The sequence below is a fragment of the Pristis pectinata genome, chromosome 10 (genome assembly GCF_009764475.1).
Source record: "Pristis pectinata isolate sPriPec2 chromosome 10, sPriPec2.1.pri, whole genome shotgun sequence".
NCBI classification, from domain to species: Eukaryota; Metazoa; Chordata; class Chondrichthyes; order Rhinopristiformes; family Pristidae; genus Pristis; species Pristis pectinata.
In genome coordinates this window covers 41,020,716-41,042,945 of record NC_067414.1, presented here as the reverse complement: position 1 = coordinate 41,042,945, position 22,230 = coordinate 41,020,716, and the positions used below count along the sequence as shown (strand labels likewise).

The 22,230-nt window shown below is 40.2% G+C and overlaps 1 protein-coding gene across 1 annotated transcript in view; it reads left to right on the top strand.

The window, feature by feature from the left end:
* The window catches only part of scara5 (scavenger receptor class A, member 5 (putative)), a 70,764-nt gene that overhangs the window by 40,213 nt on the left and 8,321 nt on the right, over positions 1-22,230 (top strand). Inside the window, exons 7-8 of the mRNA XM_052024616.1 lie at positions 480-533; positions 10,830-11,021. Of these exons, the coding sequence (XP_051880576.1) occupies positions 480-533; positions 10,830-11,021 (246 nt within the window). The remainder of the gene's footprint in view (positions 1-479; positions 534-10,829; positions 11,022-22,230) is intronic.

Sequence of the window (22,230 nt, the reverse complement as noted above, 5' to 3'; positions counted from 1 at the left end):
TCACCAACAATATAAAACCCATGATAAGGAACGGTAGCATAGTGGTTAGCGTAAAGCTTTACAGTGACAGCGACCCGGGTTCAAATCCAGCCACTGTCTGTAAGGAGTTTGTACGTTCTCCCCGTGTCTGTGTGGGTTTCCTCCGGGTGCTCCGGTTTCCTCCCACATTCCAAAGATGTACAGGTTAGGAAGTTATGGGCATGCTATGTTGGCACCGGAAACATGGCGACACTTGCGGGCTGGCCCCCAAAATCACTACGCAAAAGATGTATTTCACTGTGTGTTTCGATGTACGTGTGACTAATAAAGATCATATCTTATCTTATATGTTCACCATTATGGTAATCACGAAGACGTTCTTTTCTCATTAGCATTTCTTGATTTTTGCCTATACCATCGGAACCAGAAGTTCAAATTCAGTTTATGATTTGAATATTTTTGTGCATTAATGTGTACGTATTGTAATTTTCATTTAAAAGGTCGCAGAGGTGAGAGAGGAAGAAAAGGAGAAAAGGGGGAGAAGGGTGATAACGGTGAGTATGGAGCAGAAATGCCCATTACATTGCTTGAGGTATTGCTTGCTGTATAATTGAATGTTAGGACTCAGAACTAGGCTACAAAAACTATAAAATATATGTTGATACTTTTCTCAAATGAGCTTCATTTATTTACAACTTGCTGACAGTTACAGTGGGGCCAAAATTTCTTTTTGTGAAGAAGCATTCATGTTGCTCCAAGCTCACAAAGTTCATTAAAAAATCTTCTGCTGTTTTTTCTGCAGCACCTTGTGAGTAAAGACCATGAAAAATGGTGTATAATACAAGTTGTTGTTGGTGTTGCTTCAATATTTTAAAGTATGTATGGGTTTATATTTTAACTGCAAGTACTTCCCAAAACACGAGGAATTGTGAAGCAACATGGTGAACTGCTAAAATGCATGTGTCTTGTTTATTCCACTCTCTCCAACTACATTCTGCATGTGTGCATATTTCATACTTTGATTAGCAAACCTTTTACACAGTCTATAGGCATATATACAGTCTATACAGTTTTTGTCCTTTTAAAATGAGCGATTATTCATACTGTTTATAGATTTAATATTTTTACAGGTATTCTGCATCTCTTTGCTCATGGGGATAAAGGGATTTCCATTCTTCAAAAGTACTCCATGTTGTAGAACTATACCCAAAATGTTTCAGCTCAATTCCTGTTGAGTGACTATATAGGACTGCTAAGAAATTCCCTTCTCACAAGAATCAATGTGAACCCTTTAGAAAGGTCCTGTTGACCATTTCCAACTCCATAAAGGTATTTTTGGTGGTTTTGCTCTGCAATTATGAATGTTTTCAAGTTTCCTTTCCTTCATAATTGTTTCCAATTTTCTAGTACTGATTGCAGTTTATTTGTATCTACTTTTAGGTCCAAGATAAACTACTTCATTTTGTACAAATGCACGCTCGTCTCCTTTGAGCTTTGCCTTGTGCTTGTTTGGCCACCTAAACCAACATTCAAAGATTTTCTTCTTTAATACTTGTGGCTTTTAGTGCATCACCTTGATTGCATTGATGTGGACAATGATCTATACTTACTAATGTTTTGTCCTTTGTTGCTGGAAGGGTCTTTGGTAATGATTTCATACACATTATAGTGTTGTATATGAATACAGGCATGTATATTAATTATCAAATATTCCTGATTCTCCTGAACACCATTCAACAGAGTATTTACATATGACAGATCTAGTTTGATGAAAAGACAATTATTAGAAATAGATAATGGGTGCTGTTCATTGTCCACTGCCTGGTTTATTGACACCTTGTAATCACCACATAGTCAAACAATTTTGCCCACTTTAGGTACTACTATAGTCACTCTGGCTTGTCTTTATTAGAGCTCCATATTGTTCTAATTTATCTAACATTTCCTCTGTCTGGTTCTTCAATGAGAAACATTGGAGCTTACAGTAGATTTTACACTTGGCTGGAAATGAGTATGAGCATTATAATTTGTACCATAAAAGTAGATACAAATGAACTGCAATCTAGCATCCATCAAACTTTGCTAGTGCTGGACTAGCAGATTTTCTGGATTACTGGATGTTACTCCTATTAATACCCATAAATGTTTTCAATTCACTTTTTATTACATAGAACATAGAACAGTACAACACAGGAACAGGCCCTTCAGCCCACGATGTCTGTACTAACCATGACGCCAAATTGAACTAATCCCATCTGCCTGAATACGGTCCATATCTCTCCATTTCTTGCATGTCCATGTGCCTGTCTAAATACCTCATACAGGTCACTATTGTATCTGCTTCCACAACTATCCCCACCTCCTGCCCCGCCCCACCCCCCGACCTGACAGTGCTCTTTAGGCACTTACCACACTCTGTGCAGGGAAAATAAAACAAGAAAACTTGCATCGCACATCTTCTTTAAACTCTTCTGCTCTAACCTTAAACCCATGCCTTCTAGTATTTGACATTTCCACCCTGGAAAAGAGACTCTACTATGCCACTCATAAACTTATCAACGTCTATCAGGTCTCTCCTCAGCCTCTGAAGCTCCAGAGAAAACAGTCCAAGTTTGTCTAATTTCTCCTTATAGCTAATACTCTCTCATCCAGGCAACATCCTGGTGAACCTCTTCTGCACCCTCTCCAAAGCCTCCACATCTTTCTTGTAATATGGTGACCAGAAGTGCACACAACACTCCAAATGTAGCCTAACCAAAACTTTTATAGAGCTTCCACCTTTTATTCTCCGTATAAAACTGTATCTTTAACTGTATTACATGATATAATGTAGTATAATAAATTTTCCAATGAACCCAGTGAGTTTAAAAGAGGCAGAAAATATTCAACCTTTCAGTACCCTGACTTCAGCAACAATCCTAACTGATTCCTAATCTCTGGTGTTCTAGCACCCTGACCCCCAGCTCTGGCTGCACACCCAGGCCTGGTTCATTCCTGATTTCCCCCCTCTCCCCACCCAGCTCTGGCTGTACACTCCATTTGCATCCTGGACCCTCTCCTCTGGACTAATGAATCAGCCAGATGCTGGACCATCAGGATCTTCAAAGAATCAGGTGCCAGATTATCAGTGTGTTTCTGTAACACCTCTGTAGGTATCCTGAAACAATTTTGCATACTTTCCCATAGTATGTCTAAGCATGATCTTGAAGCTTCCACATTGAACGTCTCTTTCCAGTTTGGCTTCAATCCTCTGAGCCAAATTTTGTCCACCACCTGTTATAATCAATAACAACCATTTGCTGATCGTTATGACTCAGAAAACATTTCATCTGGCCTAAAGTCTTCAGTACTTTGCCTGAAGATGTATTCAAGTTCTCTGTTCTCTTGGTCTTATATTTACTCTTAAGGACTTAAGGACAGCTTCTACCCCACTGTGATAAGACTATTGAACGGTTCCCTTATACAATGAGATGGACTATGACCTCATGATCTACTGCATTGTGTCCTTGCACCTTATTGCACTGCACTTTCTCTGTAGCCGTGACACTTTACTCTGTACTGTTATTGTTTTTACCTGTACTACATCAATGCACTCTGAACTAACCCAATATAACTGCACTGTGTAATGAATCGACCTGTACGATCATTATGCAAGACAAGTTTTTCACTGTGCCTCGATACAAGTGACAATAATAAACCAATACCAATACCAATACTCAGATACATACCTTGCTCATGATTGAACACTTTGCTGCTGTGTGGTTGCTCATACTGATGCACTGATCATTTATCTGCTTTTATCTGCCTTCTGGCTTTGCTGCTAGTGACATAAATGTAATGTCGGCCCAATTCTACCAGTTATCTCATTGAGAAAGTTATGGTGGACTTTCATCTTGAACCTCTGCGATCCTTACAGCGATGGGATAGGAAATTCCAGATCTTTGACCCTACACTAAAAGAGGAATGATAACCTTGGAAGGGAATTTGAAGGTGATAGCATTTTAATGATGTTCTTCCATCTATTCCTTCTTGCCAGTGAATGTTGTGGGAGGAAAGTGATCTCGGAGTAGCTGTGGTATGTTTTTGCACTGCATCCTATGGGAGGTAACCCCAGTGCACCAATTATTGAAAGAGTTGGTTTTGATTCCATTGGCAGGAACCCCAATCAAGCAACTTACTTAGTCCTAAATGATTTAAAGCCAATTATTTGATTTATTTGATCTGTTGGCAGAAATGGCAATGAAATAACTCACCATACTGTAATGAAATTATACATTTTGGCTGCCTAAAAAAATCATTACAATGAATATGGTGATTCATCCTGATCAAAGACAGTGTAGGAGTTACATGACAGGAACAATATTGGAGAAAATGGAGAAAATGTTTTAAAGTATTTTTATGAGATTAGGTTGGCAGTTTTCCAACATGGGAGGCACCACACAAATGCCTACTTTCTAAAGCCTACTTTCTTACTTTTCTACATTCTATAATGAGGACTATTACCCCATGTTTTACCGTTATTTATTCACCATCTACAATGCCTTTCTGCCCACTTTGGCTGGACTTGCAAAATGGCATGCAGATTTTTCCATCGTGATATCATCTGAAAGGACCCTGTAGGTCTGCTTTAGCTTGTAAATTAAAGTACTTCCAGCAGTTGCATCTGCTAGCCATAAATCACAACCTGCAAAACACTGGCTGGAATGTCTGGATAATCAAAATAATTCACATTGGTCTTCTAGCCTGGACATTAATCAGGGATCAGCTAGCACTGGGCAAATAATGAGCCATGGTAATGATCAGACATAAATCAACTTGATAAATTAAATTTGAATGAAGCCTATTTACTAATGGAACCTGCGCTATTTCTCCACCAGTGCAGTTAGCATGTTTATGTAGACAACAGACATGACAACATGGACAATAGGCATTCTCTTATCCTCTTTATTCTCTTTACCATGGGGATGTGGTCGATATTCAGGGATCTTATGCAGGATGTTAGGGATAGATATGTCCCGGTGAGGCAGAGAAGGAATGGCAGGGTGAAGGAACCGTGGGTGACGAGAGAGGTGGAACGACTTGTTAGGGAGAAGAAGGTAGCATACGTGAGGTATAAGCAGCAAGGTTCAGACAGGGCCCGTGAGGAATATAGGGTAGCGAGGAAGGAACTTAAGAAAGGGCTGAGGAGAGCTAGAAGGGGACATGAAAAGGCTTTGGCTAGTAGGGTTAAGGAAAATCCCAAGGCCTTTTTCAAGTACGTGAAGGGTAGGAGGATGGCTAGGGTGAAGGTAGGTCTGATTAAGGACAAAGGTGGGAGAATTTGCCTGGAGGCGGCGGAAGTGGGAGAAGTTCTGAATGAGTACTTCTCTTCGGTATTCACCAGGGAGAGGGGTCTTGATGATGCGGAAGGGAGTGCTGGTAGGGGTAATGTTCTCGAGGTTGTTGATATCAAGAGAGAGGATGTGTTGAAGTTGTTAAATAATATTAAGACAGATAAATCTCCGGGGCCTGACAGGATTTTCCCCAGGCTGCTTCGAGAGGCTAGGGAGGAGATTGCTGAACCGCTGGTAAGGATCTTTGAGTCCTCGTTGTCTACGGGGGTGGTGCCAGAGGATTGGAGGGTTGCGAATGTGGTCCCCTTGTTCAAAAAAGGTAATAGGGGTAGGCCAGGGAATTATAGACCGGTGAGTCTCACGTCTGTGGTGGGTAAGCTGTTAGAAAGGATTCTAAGGGGTAAGGTTTATGAACACCTTGAGAATCATGGACTGATTAGGGACAGCCAGCATGGCTTTGTGAAGGGAAGATCTTGCCTCACAAGCCTGATAGTGTTCTTTGAGGAGGTGACCAGGAAGATTGATGAGGGCAGTGTGGTGGATGTGGTTTACATGGATTTTAGCAAGGCATTTGATAAGGTTCCTCATGGTAGGCTTCTTCAGAAGGTCAGAGGCCAAGGGATCCAAGGAAGCTTGGCTGTGTGGATTAGGAATTGGCTTGCATGTAGAAATCAGAGGGTTGTGGTGGAAGGAGTGCCCTCGGATTGGAAGGCAGTGACTAGTGGTGTCCCACAGGGATCGGTTCTGGGACCTCTACTTTTTGTGATATTTATAGATGACTTAGATGAGGGGGTGGAGGGCTGGGTTAGTAAGTTTGCGGACGACACTAAGATAAGCGGTGTTGTGGATAGTGTGGAGGGCTGTCAGAGCTTACAGAGGGATATTGATAGGATGCAGAGCTGGGCTGACAAGTGGCAGATGGAGTTCAATCAGGAGAAGTGTGAGGTGGTACACTTTGGAAGGACAAACTCCAGGGCAGAGTACAGGGTAAACAGCAAGGTACTTGGCAGTGTGGAGGAGCAGAGGGATCTGGGGGTTCATATTCACAGTTCATTGAAAGTTGCCTCACAGGTGGAAAGAGCAGTTAAGAAGGCCAATGGGATGTTGGCTTTCATAAGTCGCGGGATTGAGTTTAAAAGCCGCGAGGTTATGATGCAGCTTTACAAAACTCTAGTTAGGCCACATTTAGAGTACTGTGTTCAGTTCTGGTCACCTCATTATAGGAAGGATGTGGAGGCATTGGAGAGGGTGCAGAGGAGATTTACCGGGATGCTGCCTGGATTGGAGGGTATTGAGTATGAGGAGAGGCTTAAGGTGCTAGGGCTTTATTCACTGGAAAGGAGGAGGATGAGAGGAGACATGATAGAGGTATATAAAATATTGAGAGGAGTAGGAGTAGACAGTCAGCTCCTCCTTCCCAGGGCACCAATGCTCAAGTCGAGAGGTCATGGCTTTAAGGTTATGGGTGGGAGGTTCAGGGGAGATGTCAGAGGGAGGTTTTTCACCCAAAGAGTGGTTGGTGCATGGAATGCACTGCCTGGGGTGGTGGTGGAGGCAGATACATTGAACAGGTTCAAGAGCTTGTTGGATAGGCATATGGAGGAACGTGAGATAGAGGGATATGCGGGAGGAAGGGGTTAGGTAGTGTGAGGGTGGTCTGATGGACGGCACGACACGGTGGGCCGAAGGGCCTGTTTTGTGCTGTATGGTTCTATGGTTCTATGGTTCTATGGTTTAAACTTTGTCAGTGTGTGGGTTAGATCCTCGTTATAGATTAAACAAATAATCCATCTGAGCTTCAATGCAGAACCAAGAGAATGCTGTGCTATTGAAAGTGCCATGTTTCTAAAGGAATGATAAACCAATGAATGATCTCTTGGCATGAATCAAAGAAGAGCTGGGAGTTCTGCTACTGCCTTGCCCATATGCTTACCTTAACTAACAACACTAAAAGCAGATCGTCTTGTTCTTTACCCATTTACAGCTGGTACAGTTACTTGGTTAGTAAGCACTCTTCAAAATCAATCATTGATGGTAAAGCATTTCAGGATGACTAATACCATAAATTCAAGTTTTTTTTCTTTTTTTGATGCATGTGATAGTTAGTAATGGCCACCTCCATGACATTCCTGTCCAGAAAATATTTTTTTTTTCCTTGATTTGCTGAGGGCTCTATTGATCTGTGTGATTATTGGAAATGTCCAACCAAGGTTAATATGTTTTTAATAATCATTCCATTTCACCTTTTAAATCAACAAAGAAACTTAAAAGTGCTCAAGTCTATTCATACTTCCTGCAGTGATGGAAACTAACATGGTACCAAAGTACAGATGCTGTAAGGTGCGCTAACTGAAATAAAGGGCAGAAGTTCCATCGGAGCTATTGCCAGTCCATTACAGTTATTTCACTGGAAGTAATTTGATACAACTGGAGAAACAAAGGACTGCAGATGCTGGAATCTAGATGAAAAACACGATGATGCTGGAAGAACTCAGCAGGCCAGGCAGCATCCGTGGAGAAAAGCAGGCAACGAAAAATAACAGTCCTCGGCACATCTTGGAGAGCAAGATCCCCCCCCCCACCCCCCCCCCCCACCACCGTGCTTCTTCTCTTCTTCCCTTTCCTAGCCCTTTTTTTTCTCTTTTTTTCTCTTTTTATTCTCTCTCTATCACTATCTCTTACCTGCATCTACCTATCACCACCCTGTGCCCACCCCGCCTCCCCTCTTTTGTCCACCTATCACTGCTCTGCTTTTTCCTCCTATGTATTGGGCTTCCCCTTTTTCCTACCTTCAGTTTTGACCTGAAACTTTGACCACCTGCTTTTCTCCACGGATGCTGCCTGGCCTACTGAGTTCTTCCAGCATCATCGTGTTTTTCATCTAGATTCCAGCATCTGCAGTCCTTTGTTCTCTTGGGTATAGAACATAATGATATCACCATGTGTACTTAAGAAACATAACTTGTTCTCCTCTTATTGCTCTTCTACCAAAATAAAGTACACACTCTTGTTTTGAAACTCCCAACACTCCACAGTTACCACTTAAATCAGAGTTTAACAGGATTCCCAGCTTTGTTCACAGACTTGCCTCAAATATGTAATGTATCCCTTTCTAGGCATCAAAGAATTTCTAGGCCAATGTTTTCATTCCCTTAAGGTAATTAGTAAGATGTCACACGATCAGAATTTCTGAATCACATTCAACAAATTTTACTTTTAAAGCTAAAAATGTTGAACTTGTGGTATTTGAATACATTTCCCAAATTATTAAGGTGGAATACTAATCCAGTAAAATAACTGGTGTGCTACTGTATGTCTTGGCCCATCCAGATACAGTATGTTGGAGTCTATTTTGCACATAAATAGTAACTCAAATTCCTCGTAAAATTGCTGTTCATATATTGCTCTGTTTCCTTTTTGTTTGAACCCAGCTATCTTATCTGTTATTAAATGATCACACAGCCTTTGCTTCAATTAATAACTCCAACAGTGAATTCAAAAGCTTTACAAAGCTACGTGTAAAATAAACTCACTCTGGTTTCTAAAACGAATGCATTACATTTAATTTGTATTCATGTCTCTTTGTTCTAGACTCGTCAATCACTGCAATAATATTGACCCCAATAACGATAGGGGTAGGATTTCACAGCAGGGACCTACGGTTTTGGATAGGCTGTGAAACTTTAATTCTGCAGTGGACCTGTTTCATTTCAACAGGACTTTCTGTAGTGGTCAGCCCAACTGTTAGGCTTGGCTTCCAGTCAGGTGGGATGGGAGAAAGGGCTCCTAAGCCACAGCTGGGCAGCCCACAATTACATGAGAGAGCACAGAAAACCATCTTCTGGAGAAGCAATGAATGCTTGAGGGCCTGGAGAAAGCCCTCCTATTCCCCCTGCAGTGCTGCAAAGGGACTTAACGTTTCCACCAAAGCTGTCCCACCTCCCTTCAGCTGCTGGGCTTTCCAAAGTCTAGAAATCCCAGACAGCCAGCATTAAACCAGGTGAAATTAAATGTCAGGTTCTCAGCCTCATAATACATTCAGTTAGCCAGCCAGCTTCTTGAAAATTAATTAATTATCTAACGATGACACACTTCTTTCTCATCTGGAATTAGGCCAGCGTGGGGTAGCTCCTGAGATTTTATATATGTTTATACATCACCCAACCCAACTTATCTGTTTAAAATTCACTCCAATCCTATTTTTACTAAATTTGTCCCATCTCTTTATAGTTTTAGATTCTCATTTCAAATGATCTCAGAATCTCCCTTGTTCTAATAAAGTAGTTGCATTTTTCCAAGTCTTTCTGCATACTTAAATGCCTCCATACCAGCCAACATTCTTGTGAACCTACGCTTTACTTTCTCTGTTACCTCAACATAACATGTGGAGTCCACTCCAGTACAGAATACTCCCTGAGAGAGTGCAGTGTCAGAGAGCAGTGGCTGGATGCAGACAGAAGCAGAGAACATAGCCAAATGCTGATTTATTTCCAGTGGAGGAGACTACTGATAACTGGAATCGAAGGCAATTAAAGAAGCAGCTCAGTTTTTAGTCTTTGTCAGCTGAGGGTGATATAAATCTAGGAATGAGGTAGCTGATACAGACTCCGTTCTCAATGGAATTTCTTGCCATTAACAAATGTGTGTTTATAAACTCAGCAACTAGATGAAAAGTAATAAATGATCTGAAAGTACTGCTTTAAACACTCATGTAAAAGGCTATAAATGTTCACCCTGCAGACAATATTGTCTGCACTCCCCCATTATGCACTTTAATACCTAATTGCATAAAACATTTATTCTTAGATTTTGTGTAAAAATAATTTATTTTATTGAAAATTTCTCCACCAAACACTGTGAATTGTGTAGCTCAACTAATAAGGAATAGCCATGTGTAGATCAATTCCTATAAGTATGTTCATTGCACTTTTACAAAGGATAGTTGCACAGCCACAAACAGCATCCCACACTACTGTGGCTCATGTACTGGTGAGATACCACTGATGGTGCCAGTACTCTAAAGTTTATAATTCTATAGTTAGGTTCACTTCCAGCAGTGTTTTGCACATTTTGCCTATTCTTTGTATTACACTCATAGGTCTGCTGAGTGTGCACTTCTTATCCTCCAATCATACCAGCAGGTTACCTCCAATTCTGAGTGCTTTCACTTTTACTAATTATCTCTTGTGTTAGTGACCCTCTCAGACAACTCAGCTGGTTTACCTGAACCACAAGTCTATGATCAGCTCATAATTTTCCAAATGTTCACTCATTCTTTCTCCAAAAAAAATTCCAGTAACTTTATCACAAAATATGTCGAACTGTCAGGACAAAGGTTATTTGGTTTCTATTCTCCTTCCATTTATTCTTGCCCAATGGAGTGTAACTTGCAGTTTTTCCATCCAAGATCTCAATTTATTGTCCAGGCAGCTGCAATTTCCTTGCAACAATCAGGTGCCAAAGGTTAATTTATGTTGGTTAGATTTTAATCATTTTGTTAATCCATGTTTTCATTAGGAGAAATTGGGCCTGTGGTAAGACTGGTGAATGGTTCAGGACCTCACGAAGGCAGGGTGGAGGTTTTCTATGACAAGCTGTGGGGAACAGTGTGTGATGATAAATGGGATAAGCTGGATGGAGAAGTGGTCTGCAGGATGCTTGGCTATAAAGAAGTTTCTGAAACTCATACAGCAAAGCGGTTTGGACAAGGTAACTTTTTTTATATTTGTTTTTGAAATAACATAAATGTGCTTGTGTGTGATGGATTCTCTGCTTTCAGGAGCTTTATGCTGGATGTATTAGCAGCATATTTTCTATTTAAGTGTTCACCCTTAGGTTGAAATTCTTGAGGTTTTGTAACATAAAATGACACAGTCTTGGTATATCCTAGTGTGGAAACCAAATAAGTTTCTGCCCCCTTTCTAGACCAATGTTAGGTGATTCTGGCTCTACTCCATTCACCTCTCCCACACCCCAGTGCCATCACCAGAGAAGGAGATGGGTTTCCCCCAAGGTTCAACGCCCCATTTTCCCCTAAATACTTGGGTATTTGACTTTAAAATAGTAATTTGTTAGGTGCTGGATTTTGAGCTGCACTTAATTTTTAACCAAAACCTATTTCATATGAATTTTGTTCTGACCAGAGTGAAGCAGCCCATTGTTTTGTTGGCTTAGCCATCATCAGACACTACAGCCTGCATGGGCAAAGGACTTTATTGCATCATTTAACGAACTTCTGAAACAAATGATCATTTCAGCCTAATCACCAGTAAACTTAATCTGTGTGAGATCTTTTTGTCATACAAGTATAATACAGTTTTTATTTTCTTCCTTTAAAAAACAGTAGCATCCTGCATCAGTTTACATATTAATGGAGATGTGTATTTTTCTAATATGGTTCTAGGAGCATATTTTACTCTGATCATATGACATTTTTTTTAATACTTACATCAATATGTGGACATTTCAGGATCAGAGTTTTTGTTGGTGCTCTCAAGGGTAGAATCACTCTGTGTGGGATTAATCAGAACTCTTTTTCTCTTCCAGTGTAGTGGCTTTCTGTGTTGATACTTCCTGAGGAAGGTGTATGATATACTCTTGGCCTCTTTGTTGGTTACATTACGTTTCTCTCACGTGGTGAGCTGTGTTTTCTTTGGGTGGAAGTCTGGCATTATTATTCCCATACTGGAATGGAACCTGACTTTGAGTTACCTATTCAGTCTTGGAAGGAGTCAGGGCATGATTTTTTTCCAAATGGTACATATTACATTACCGTGACTTTGCACATAGTAAGTTAGAGAATATTTTCTGACCTGTCTCTGTTACCTCTTTCTCTGTCCTTTTCTCTCCCACTTCTGCTCTTTCTCATTCATTCTGGATTTTATTTTTGTAATTCTTTTCTTTGCCCTCTGTCTGTTCTTTCCTTTCAAGTGGAGGCTGGTGGACTCCATATCATTCTGCGCACTAAGAAAAGATACTGATGGTTGCAGACTGAATTCGCGACTAGTGGGTGCAAGATAATTATGTCCTGCAGAAATCTGCAGCACACTTCCCCCACCCTACTCCTTTATTCATGCTTCCTCTCACTGTTCACTTGTATCATTTGCAGTCTTACCATCTACTCTTTTATCTTATTTCTAACCTTTTTCTATTTATGCTTTTGTTTCAAATATTCACCAGAACCACTCTCAACCACATTTTACTTCACTTCACTTTCCCCAAATTCCCATCAAGCTGGAACTTTTATACTCCACTTACTTCCCTCTGTCTTTCATTCAAAGCCCCACCTACTTCCCTCAAAGAAGCTTTGTTTGATTACAAAATTTGAAGTAGGTACAAATCCATGTGTCTCTTTTTTTTCTCTCTCTTTGTCTCAGATAGCTGTCAGGAATCACAAATCTACAGAGCAGATATGATATTTGGAGTGTACTTCATATTCAACTTCAATCCAGATGAACACCCCTAAAAAATCTGCAAAAATTTATCTTTGCTATTCCTGAAATGTTGTTGCCTGTGATTTATAAGAATGTAATATGAAAAGTAGTTGTGATGGGGAGGTGGGAGTGCTGATAGAGACCAAAGTAAAAGCTATAAAAGATGGTGTGCTTGTTTTATTTTCCCATATACTATAGATGAATGATTGCTTGATTTTATATTATTTGAAAATTAGGTTGGTCTTTTAAATCTTCATCAATCAATTTTGGGCAGAATGAAAACTTCAGTCACAAAAATGTACGCCCCTGAAGGGGCTATTCAATTCATTAAACCTGTGCTCGCTCCCTGAAAGAACTACCAAATCGTTCCACTCTTCTACTCCCATAGTCATACAATGTATAATACCACACTATTAAAGCTGTCACATTGACAGCTTTAAATAATTAAGCACTATTAATCCATTCAAACTTATAAACAATTTCATTAAAAAATGACAGGTAAAATCCATCATTTGATATGAATAAACTGCATAGAGCAAAAGTAAGGATGGCAGTACATGACCATTCAGAGGTTTGCAGCTTCCTTGTGAAAGGGGCAATTCTACTGTGTCAGTGTGCAACTTGAATGTGACTACCACCATTAGATCATGTACACAACGCCTTGATGCAGTTAACAATGTACATTTTTAGTGGACAACCAGTGACTGATGGGCTTGACCCAGGGCTTCCAGTGATTCCCACTTTTGTTAAAGCTCATATTCCCTCTGAAGCACCTATAAACTGCAATTAGGATAAGTAAGTGAATGCCAAGATTCATCCTCACTGCTATGAACTAATTAGATACTATAGTAAGGCTAGTAAAATTCTGGGACTTATCTGGGACTCTTGGAAAACAAGCTTCTTTAGGAATGGAACCTTTCATTAAAAACATCTCAGAATCAATTACTGAGCAGATCTTTGATCTGAATTTTCACTTCTGCTTCAAAAAAGCTGGCAGGGTTTGTGTCTTTCAGTAAATGTATACCGTTAATTAACAAATGTGCTAAGATAACATGCAGCAAGAATTAAACACACTGATCACAAATTCCAAAAAAAAGCAAATAAAATAGGTTAGTAATTTCCTAAGATCTGATTAAACACAGTAAATTGTGGTGGAGAGCATGATAATTTTTTCCTGGCATCTCACATACTAAAATGAAAACTAACCTGTAATTGTTAGCATGTGGTTGATTTACAAATGTAAACTAGAATGCACTTTGTGCTAAGTCAACTTTGTTTAAAAATATAGTAACTAGTAACTTAATGGATCAGAAAAGAAAACATCTGTAGAAAATATGAGTAGTAATTTTGCATCAATTTGATCCAGACACACAGCTTTAGACATTTACAGAGGGCTTCAAAGATCCTGCTTCATGGCAGGCTCCTATGTAGGTGAGAAGTCAGCTTCAAAGATGATCTATAAATTGCTAGGAAGTTGATGGAAAGTGGTGATTCAATAGTGGGGAGAAGATTTAAAATATCTTATTATCATTCACATTTAACAACACTATCCCGCTTTTGATGTTTGGTATTTTTGGATTTCTACAGCCAGTTGATATTTTTCCTATTTTCCTTTTTTCAGTGAAGGAAATAGTCACAGTCTGCTTTCCTAAATGAAAAAAGCTGCAGTATGTTATTCTAATATTTAATTTCAGAGGCAGGATTGGATTGTGATCCCAACATGTTGACTCCTTTCAGCTTTGGTTTTAATGAGTGCAGTATGTTTGTCGCATGTTACTGGGAATTCACTTTGGGGTTGCCAGTGTTATTGTGGGCTTTGAGATGTTGGAAGGGATTTTATCTTTGAATTATCAGCCACTCTGTCGGGGAAGAAAAGTGTAGTGGATCATGACCATGGCCCAGGAGACTACCAAACGTCTCCCCTCCTAAACCACCAGTCCTGACAACTGCCTGACATGAATCCAGCCCAATGCATGTAAACATAATGTAGTTGAGCACAATCAAGTTCTTTGCTAATGCCACTAATCCAATTATGCAAAATGTAATTTGCAAAAGGAATAAAACCAGATCAAACCTGAGATGGATAACATGTCCAAGAGAGATCTTTTGTTTAATCTGACATCTTATTTCTATAACTTTCTCAAGATAGATTTTTTTTATTGTTATCATTTTACAATTTAGCCTTACTGAACAGGGATTAAAATGAATATCAAAATTTGGCATTCAGGCAAAGGATTTCTGTATGGGAAGCCTTCTGCGCCAGTGTTGTAAAGAGAAAGAGGATAAAGAAATGAAAGAGACCTGATTTCCGTTAGAGGAATGGAAAGCATCATGGAAGACTTTTATTTCCACTCCACAAAACATGTTTAATAGAGTTTACAAATTAGGACATCTTGCAAAAACCCTTTGTAACAAAATGTTCCAGAAATCTCAGTTCTTTCCTATGGGAATTGGGGAGTTGCTGGATGAAGACCTACAACCCACTTCAATGAGGACCACAGCAGTAAACATGGATTGAATGTTTTTTTCCCAGCGGGTTGCTCCAGGCAGCTTTGGGCAATATTTCTCACATTAGCCAGACTGTACTAGTTATCACTGTATAAACACAAACACAAGAAAATAAGGGCAGGAATGAGCCACCTGGCCCCTTAAACCTGGCCCGTCATTCAATATAATCATGGCTGATCAGTCCCAGGCCTTTTATGGGCCAGTTCCATGTAGTCCTTACTTGCCTGATCTTTGAGAAAAAACATTCACCTTCTCTAGGTACCTCCAGTGATCCAGCCTCCACAACCCTCCAGGGTAGAGAATTCCAGAGGTTCACCAAACTCTCCAAGAAGAAGTTCCTACAAACCCCAGTTTTAATTGACCACCCCCTATTCTTGTAACTATGATTCCTTGTTTGAGACTCTTCTACTAGTGGAATTACCTCAATATCTACCCTGCCATGCTCCCTTAGCATCTTGTATATTTCAATAAGATCACTCCTCATTCTCCTAAATGTCAAAGAATACAGATCTAACTGTTCATGAAAAAAACAACCCTTGCAACCCTCCAATCCTCTTGTAATAAAGACCAATGTGCCATTTGGGCAATGTGCCATTACATGAATGATAGAAAAACAGGGGGCTATGTGGGAAGGAAGGGTTAGATAGATCTTAGAGCAGGATAAAATGTTGGCACAACATTGCGGGCCAAAGGGCCTGTACTGTAGTGTTCTATGTTCTATGTTATGATTTTATGGCTTCTTGCTGTGCCTGCATGCTTGCTCTTTGTGCCTTCATGCACAAGAACACCTAACCCTCACTGTCCTCCACTCTTTTCAATCTCTCTCCACTTAGATAGTAGTCCGCCATTTGATTTCTCCTACCGAAGCGCATGGCCTTATACTTTCCTACATTAAACTCCATTTGCCAAGTTTTATTCCACTCACTCAACCTCTGTAATCAAGTTGCAGTGTAGGAACATCTACATCGTAGCCTCCCTCTGATTTCCATGTCATCCACAAATTTGGACACCTTACACTCTGCCTCCTCCTCCAAGTCATGAATGTAGATAATAAATAATGCGGGCAAAGAACTGATCCTTAGGGCACCCTAGTAGTGCAAATTCCATACAGACAATGTTAGAGTTCTGTCATCACAAGGATCCAAATGGCCTAATCCTGTTTAAGTTTGTTATTCCATGCAGTGTTACTTTAATATCTGTTGATGTGGTGATGATTGTTTCCTTGCAATGAAGTGGGTTGTCAGTACCTGTAAAGGATGGTCCATGGGCAGCTCTGGGTGTAGGATGCCCAGCCTTTGTCTTACATCAAGAGACAGCAGTCTGGGCTTGCTGCTTGATGGGCAGCTGTGAGGATACTTCTGAGTGGCAATAGTGGAAATATGAATTCTTTCATCCTGAGAGAGGACTAGCAATTTGTTGGCCTAGCAATCTGCCAGAGAATAAATCACAACCTTTAAGCCCCAAGACAACAGGCGATTCTGTCTGAAGCTTGGCTTGCAACAGTCTGAATAGTAAGACATCAGCTATCTTTCTGATGTACTTCAAGCTCAGGCCTCAGTTGCAAAACACAGCATAGTGTGATCTCTAAGTGTTGACGTAGTACTGGCCACTACTACTGAGCTGGAAAGAGTGGGCTACAGGCTCTGTGAAGAGACTTGTCCAAGGCTAGAGGTGGACTCCATCATGCTACATGATCTCTCAGCAGGCTTTCAAACAGACCAGACAACACCTTAGGCCTTTCCATATGCATTCTATTCTCTCTATAGCTATCCCTATTATTATCTGAGCCCTCTGGGATGGAACTTTTTTTCAAAAATTATTCAGCACAGGATCTGGATATTGCTGAAAACACCAGCACTTATTTCTGTCCACTTTATTCCACCGTCTCGGTGATAATCTGTTTTTCTGCCCATCACCATGGGTAGATCTTGCCTGGTGAACTGGAGTAACATATGCATCAGCAAAATGGAGGAGGCACCTTGCATGTAAAAAAAGTTCAGGTAATTGGAGAAAGTGCTGACAGTCATGAGGTTTGTTGCAACAGAGCCAGTGGCAAGGAGTGGCTCAGGTCTTCTTCAACCTCCTCTGACTCTTGTGCCTCTCATCAGTATGACTAGTGCATCTGAAATAAGAAAGACACCAGGGTATGGTCATGGTGAGAGGACGGACAGGTAAGGGAGACCCATTTTGAACCATCTGGATATCATCACATAAAGGAAAAATTGGGATGAAGGAGGTGGAGTGTGAAAGCGTGAATTGGATGTCATCATCAGCCTCAATACCTGAGCCTCTTCCGGTGACTGGCACTGTGGCAACAAATCTCATGATTGTCAGCACCCTCTTCAGTTACCTGAACCTTTTAACATGTAAGATGCCTCCTCTATTTTGCTGATGCACCCAAAATTTGTGAGAAACTTTCTGTCTGTTGAGAAACCTGAGTGTTGATGAGTGTGTTTCATCAAGTGTCCATATGAAACGGCTGTTATGGTTGAATAGCTATTTGCTTGTACTGGGTGAAACATGCCTGAGAATGTTGCACTGTAGTAACTGTGAGCATATTAGTACTTTTCTTGGCTTATAGGACCCCCGCATTATGGGGGAGGAGGGGTTGCGTTCCCAGAAAACTGTCCGTATCACAATTTTCCGTGACGCGAAGCCACATCATCTGCACATGCTCCAAGAAGCGTGAGCTGAAAATAAAGTAAAAATTGACACACCTATTCTGTAAGAGCAAATTTTTATTCTGTATCTCAGATAGTTGTAAATTCCATAAGGGCGGATTTCCATTATCTGAACTGTTATAACACAGGGGTCGTCTATACTGATGATTCCATAGCAACACAAGGTTTATATACCATTCAGACTTGCCTGATGGATAATGGCTAAGGAATTCCTCAAGGCTTGCTTTGATACGTTGAGGTGACATCATGCAAAGGACTTGCCAGTTTTTAACAAGGTCACAAGGGTCCACTATTCTGGTGCACCAAATATCCAAAGTACTATGAGTGTTAGAATTGGCATTCCCAGGCACAAACCAAGTGATATGCTTTTCCTCCATAGCCTTCCACTATCATGGGAAGGGTGGGGGAGAAGATCAGGGGAGGTCAATTATACAGAAAGATTGAAGAAATGTTGTCAAAATAATTGGAAGTCAGAGAGAAGATTAGGAGGTCAATGAGTGGATCATAGGGATGGGGTTAAACATTGGAAAAAGAATTAGGATCAGAGGATGATGAAATCAGGGCAGAGTGGTGGAGTTTTGGGGATAAAATTGCAGGGGAATGATTGTGTGTGGAGAGATAAGATGTTCAAACAAGAAGGTTGTAAGGATAATCTGAAAGATATTGAGACAAAATTGAGAAGTCAAGAGAGAAGTTTGAAGTAGAATGAGAAGATTAGAATGAGCCAACAAGAAGACCGGGAAGAACATCTGGGTGGGGTGAAGATTGGTGTTGGCCAGAGAGAAGACTAAGGAACTGGAAGGAAAATTAGGCCAGAGCAGAGAGGAGAATAGAGGTGCTAAGGATGAGTTCTGAGAGGGTGTGGGGAAGAAATCTGTGGTCATAGGAAAGATTGCAGGTGGGGAATGGGTTGGAGGCACAGGATAGCATGAGATGCAAAGGTCCAAGGAGGACAAATTTCACAAGTGACATCAATCATGCTCTGCAACACAAATGATGGTGATTCATATGCAGAGTGATGACCATGAGTATTATTATTAGTATTTGGGTTTCACCTAAAGTTAATTTGCAAAGTCCCAAAACATAAATATATTATTCAGATATCCGTCATCAGCAGTGTTTTGTTTTTGTATGAAAGTTCTTGTCATAGTTCAGGATGTTTAGAAGATACTATCAACCTGTTTGTAAAGTTTTATAGAATTTGTAATCTACTTCTAAGAAAACTTGAACATGCATCTCTTTCAGATCCTCGTGTATTACTCATATCAGCTGAAAGGAAATATAAGAGAACAATAATAACTTAGTGTCCACTGCATGATGCCTACTGTGGATAAGTTGGCCTTGTTTATGTACTTACCGGCAGGGAATCTGCTTTTGGAAGAGGCTGACTGTCAGGAATTGTTCATATTATCATCATATTTCCAATTCTTTTATAAATATAGGTTATGTCAGAGTTCCGTTTCCTGTGAACTATTCATAACCCGAACAGTTGGCAAGTTGGAAATACGGCCACAAACTGAGTTCCCACGTGGCAGAAGGTGCCTGCAGCCCCACAGCAGACAGCAAATCCATCCCGTCAGTCTCCCAAATGCTCACCTGTATGCACAGGCTATACATAAATCGGGCGTTTGTAAGCTGGGAAGGATCTGTATAGTCTATATGGGCAAACAAGATGCAACACAATTAGCATATCGCTTTTAGTTTGATGAAAGAAAATTAACACCATAATTCATGCTCTGTCGCATGCATAGAAACTTTCAAAACTTAGTTCCACAGATGACCAAATTTCAGAAGCATGCAATGGACGTACACCGCTACATGGTGTGGATAGTGCATAGGAACAAGGATAAATTTTTCCCCCTTTCATCTACAAATGGAACAAATACTACTGTGCAAAAATTTGTTTTGCAGCATTTATTGACCTTTGGATTTAATATAAATTGAAATATGCTGCAAAAAGGAAGCAAAAATGTTATTTTAGTGTATTAAGTGGAACTGTTACAAAATGTTTCCCATAGAATAGTTTATTTGAAACAGAAAACTGAAGAAACATTACCAGTAAAAGCTATTTAAAATATGTCAAAAACATTTTACTTCCCCTTAGAAAAAAATATCCATTTGCTACACAGATGTCTTTGTCAAGGAGATAGGATACATATTTGTTGGCTGCAAGACTTTTAAGGAAATTCTGATCAAACACAGATGTCTGCATTTAATTGAGACTTTGAACAGGATTCCAGACACCATGGAGCATCCTACATAAATGTCTTCGTAGCTTTACTGTGACATTAAAGATGACTGTCCAAGTTCACATTGTGGATAGGGAGCCTCACCCACCAGCAGCACACAGCAGGAACTAGTGGGCAAACTGCCCACAATTTTCCATCACTTTCCCACTATATACAACCAGCAGGCTAGGCTGCATATTGAAATGCGAATTCAGCTCTCCAGTGCTCAGTCTTCCTTCATAGTGCTAGTTCTCAGAGTCAGAAGGTCATGGCTTCAAAGCCCCACACTGACTACCTTCTCTGGCAGTGATGGGTTGTAGATGTTGGTGTTTTCTTGGGCAATAAAGCAGATGGACTCTAGCTGAAAATCACTGCATTCCTACCAGCTCAACCAGGTAGGAAGGGGAGACGAGTTCCAGATGATTAGGTAAAAGAGATGGACATGAATAGTGAAATGAACTTTGAAATGATAATGGAGTGAAAACCTAACACCAATCCTTTACCAGAACAGTGGATCTGAGACACCTTGGATATTCCCATAGAGCTGGATGTGAAAACTAGATAGAATTAGGATGAGACAGGGCGGCTGCTGGGAGCATAGCCAACCTTGGCGCATGGGTTTTGGAGTTCAGCAAACAGTCTTTCCAAGTGAAGCAATGATTCACTTGAACTCCTTCCCATCTAGTTTACTGTATTCGGTATTCATAATATGGCCTCCTTTACATTGGAGAAACCTAAATGCAGATTGGGTGATCATTTGAGCTTCTGGTTGCCACTTTAATTCCCCATCCCACTCCCCACCCTGACATTTCTGTCCATGGCCTCCTGCACTGTTACAACAAGGTCCAGTGCAAACTTGAGAAACAAGACTATCTGGGTGCATTGCAGCCTGCAGAACTCAATATCGAATTCTCCAACTTTCTTTCTGTTTGTATGAGAACTGCCATCCTTTTTCTGTATTTCTGTATAGTCAGCCTAGATAACACTGTGCCGACAAAGTAATATTAGTAACACATTACACAGACAAAGAAGCTTAATCTGATTTTAACTGCCCCATTGTCACAGCCTATCAGAGAAATTGCCTTTGTTTCACGCATTGCCCTCACCCATCTTCCCTGCTACCTGGACTAAATAGTTTCTCTCTTTTTCAGTTCTCATGAAGGTTCCAGGGGCCTGAAACCTTAAATGTTTCTCTTTCCACAGACCTGATAGGACATAAGATATATCTTTAATTTCTCTGCCATTTCCTTACTCCATATTGAAATTTCTTCTGTCTCAGTTCTGTAAGGAACTCACAATATTTTCCACTTTACATATCTTTAGAAGTTCTTAAAATCTGATTTTATATTTCTTGATAGTCCACTCTCGCACCTTGCTTTTTCTTTCCATCATTGGACCAGTCCTCCTTTCCTGAATTCTGAAATGTTCCTAACCTTCAGGCTTGCTGATGCTTTTGGCAACATTATAAGCCTTTTCTTTAATCTAATACTATCTTTAAACTCTCTTGATAGCCACAAATGAAACACTTTCCTGCTCAGTTTTATACAAATACATTGTCGTCCATGCAGTGTATTAATCTTTAAAAGTTAACCATTGTTGGTTTTCTGCTATATCTTTAATTGTAACTTCCTAATCTGTCATATCCAATTTGTGTCTCATGCCTTTGTAGTTTACTTTATTCAGATCTAAAACACTAGATTCATATTTAACTACATCAATTTTTAGCTTTTATATCAAATTTTATGATATTATGATCATTGTTCTCTAAAGGCCCCTAAGCTACAAGATGCATGCAACAAGGCTGTGGGTGACTTTAATCTACATTTCAATTGCGTAAAACAAATTAACAGTGATACTATAGAGAATGAATTCCTAGAGTGCATTTGTGTTAGTTTTTGGACCAGTACATTGAGAACAAGCCATCCTAGGGTTAGTATCCTTGTTGTGCAGGATCCTTTGAGGACAGTACAACATGATAGAGTTCTTCATCAGGATGGAGAGTGAGGGAGTTGATTCCAAGACTAAGGTCCTGAATCCAAACAAAGGAAACTCTGAAAGTATGAAGCAA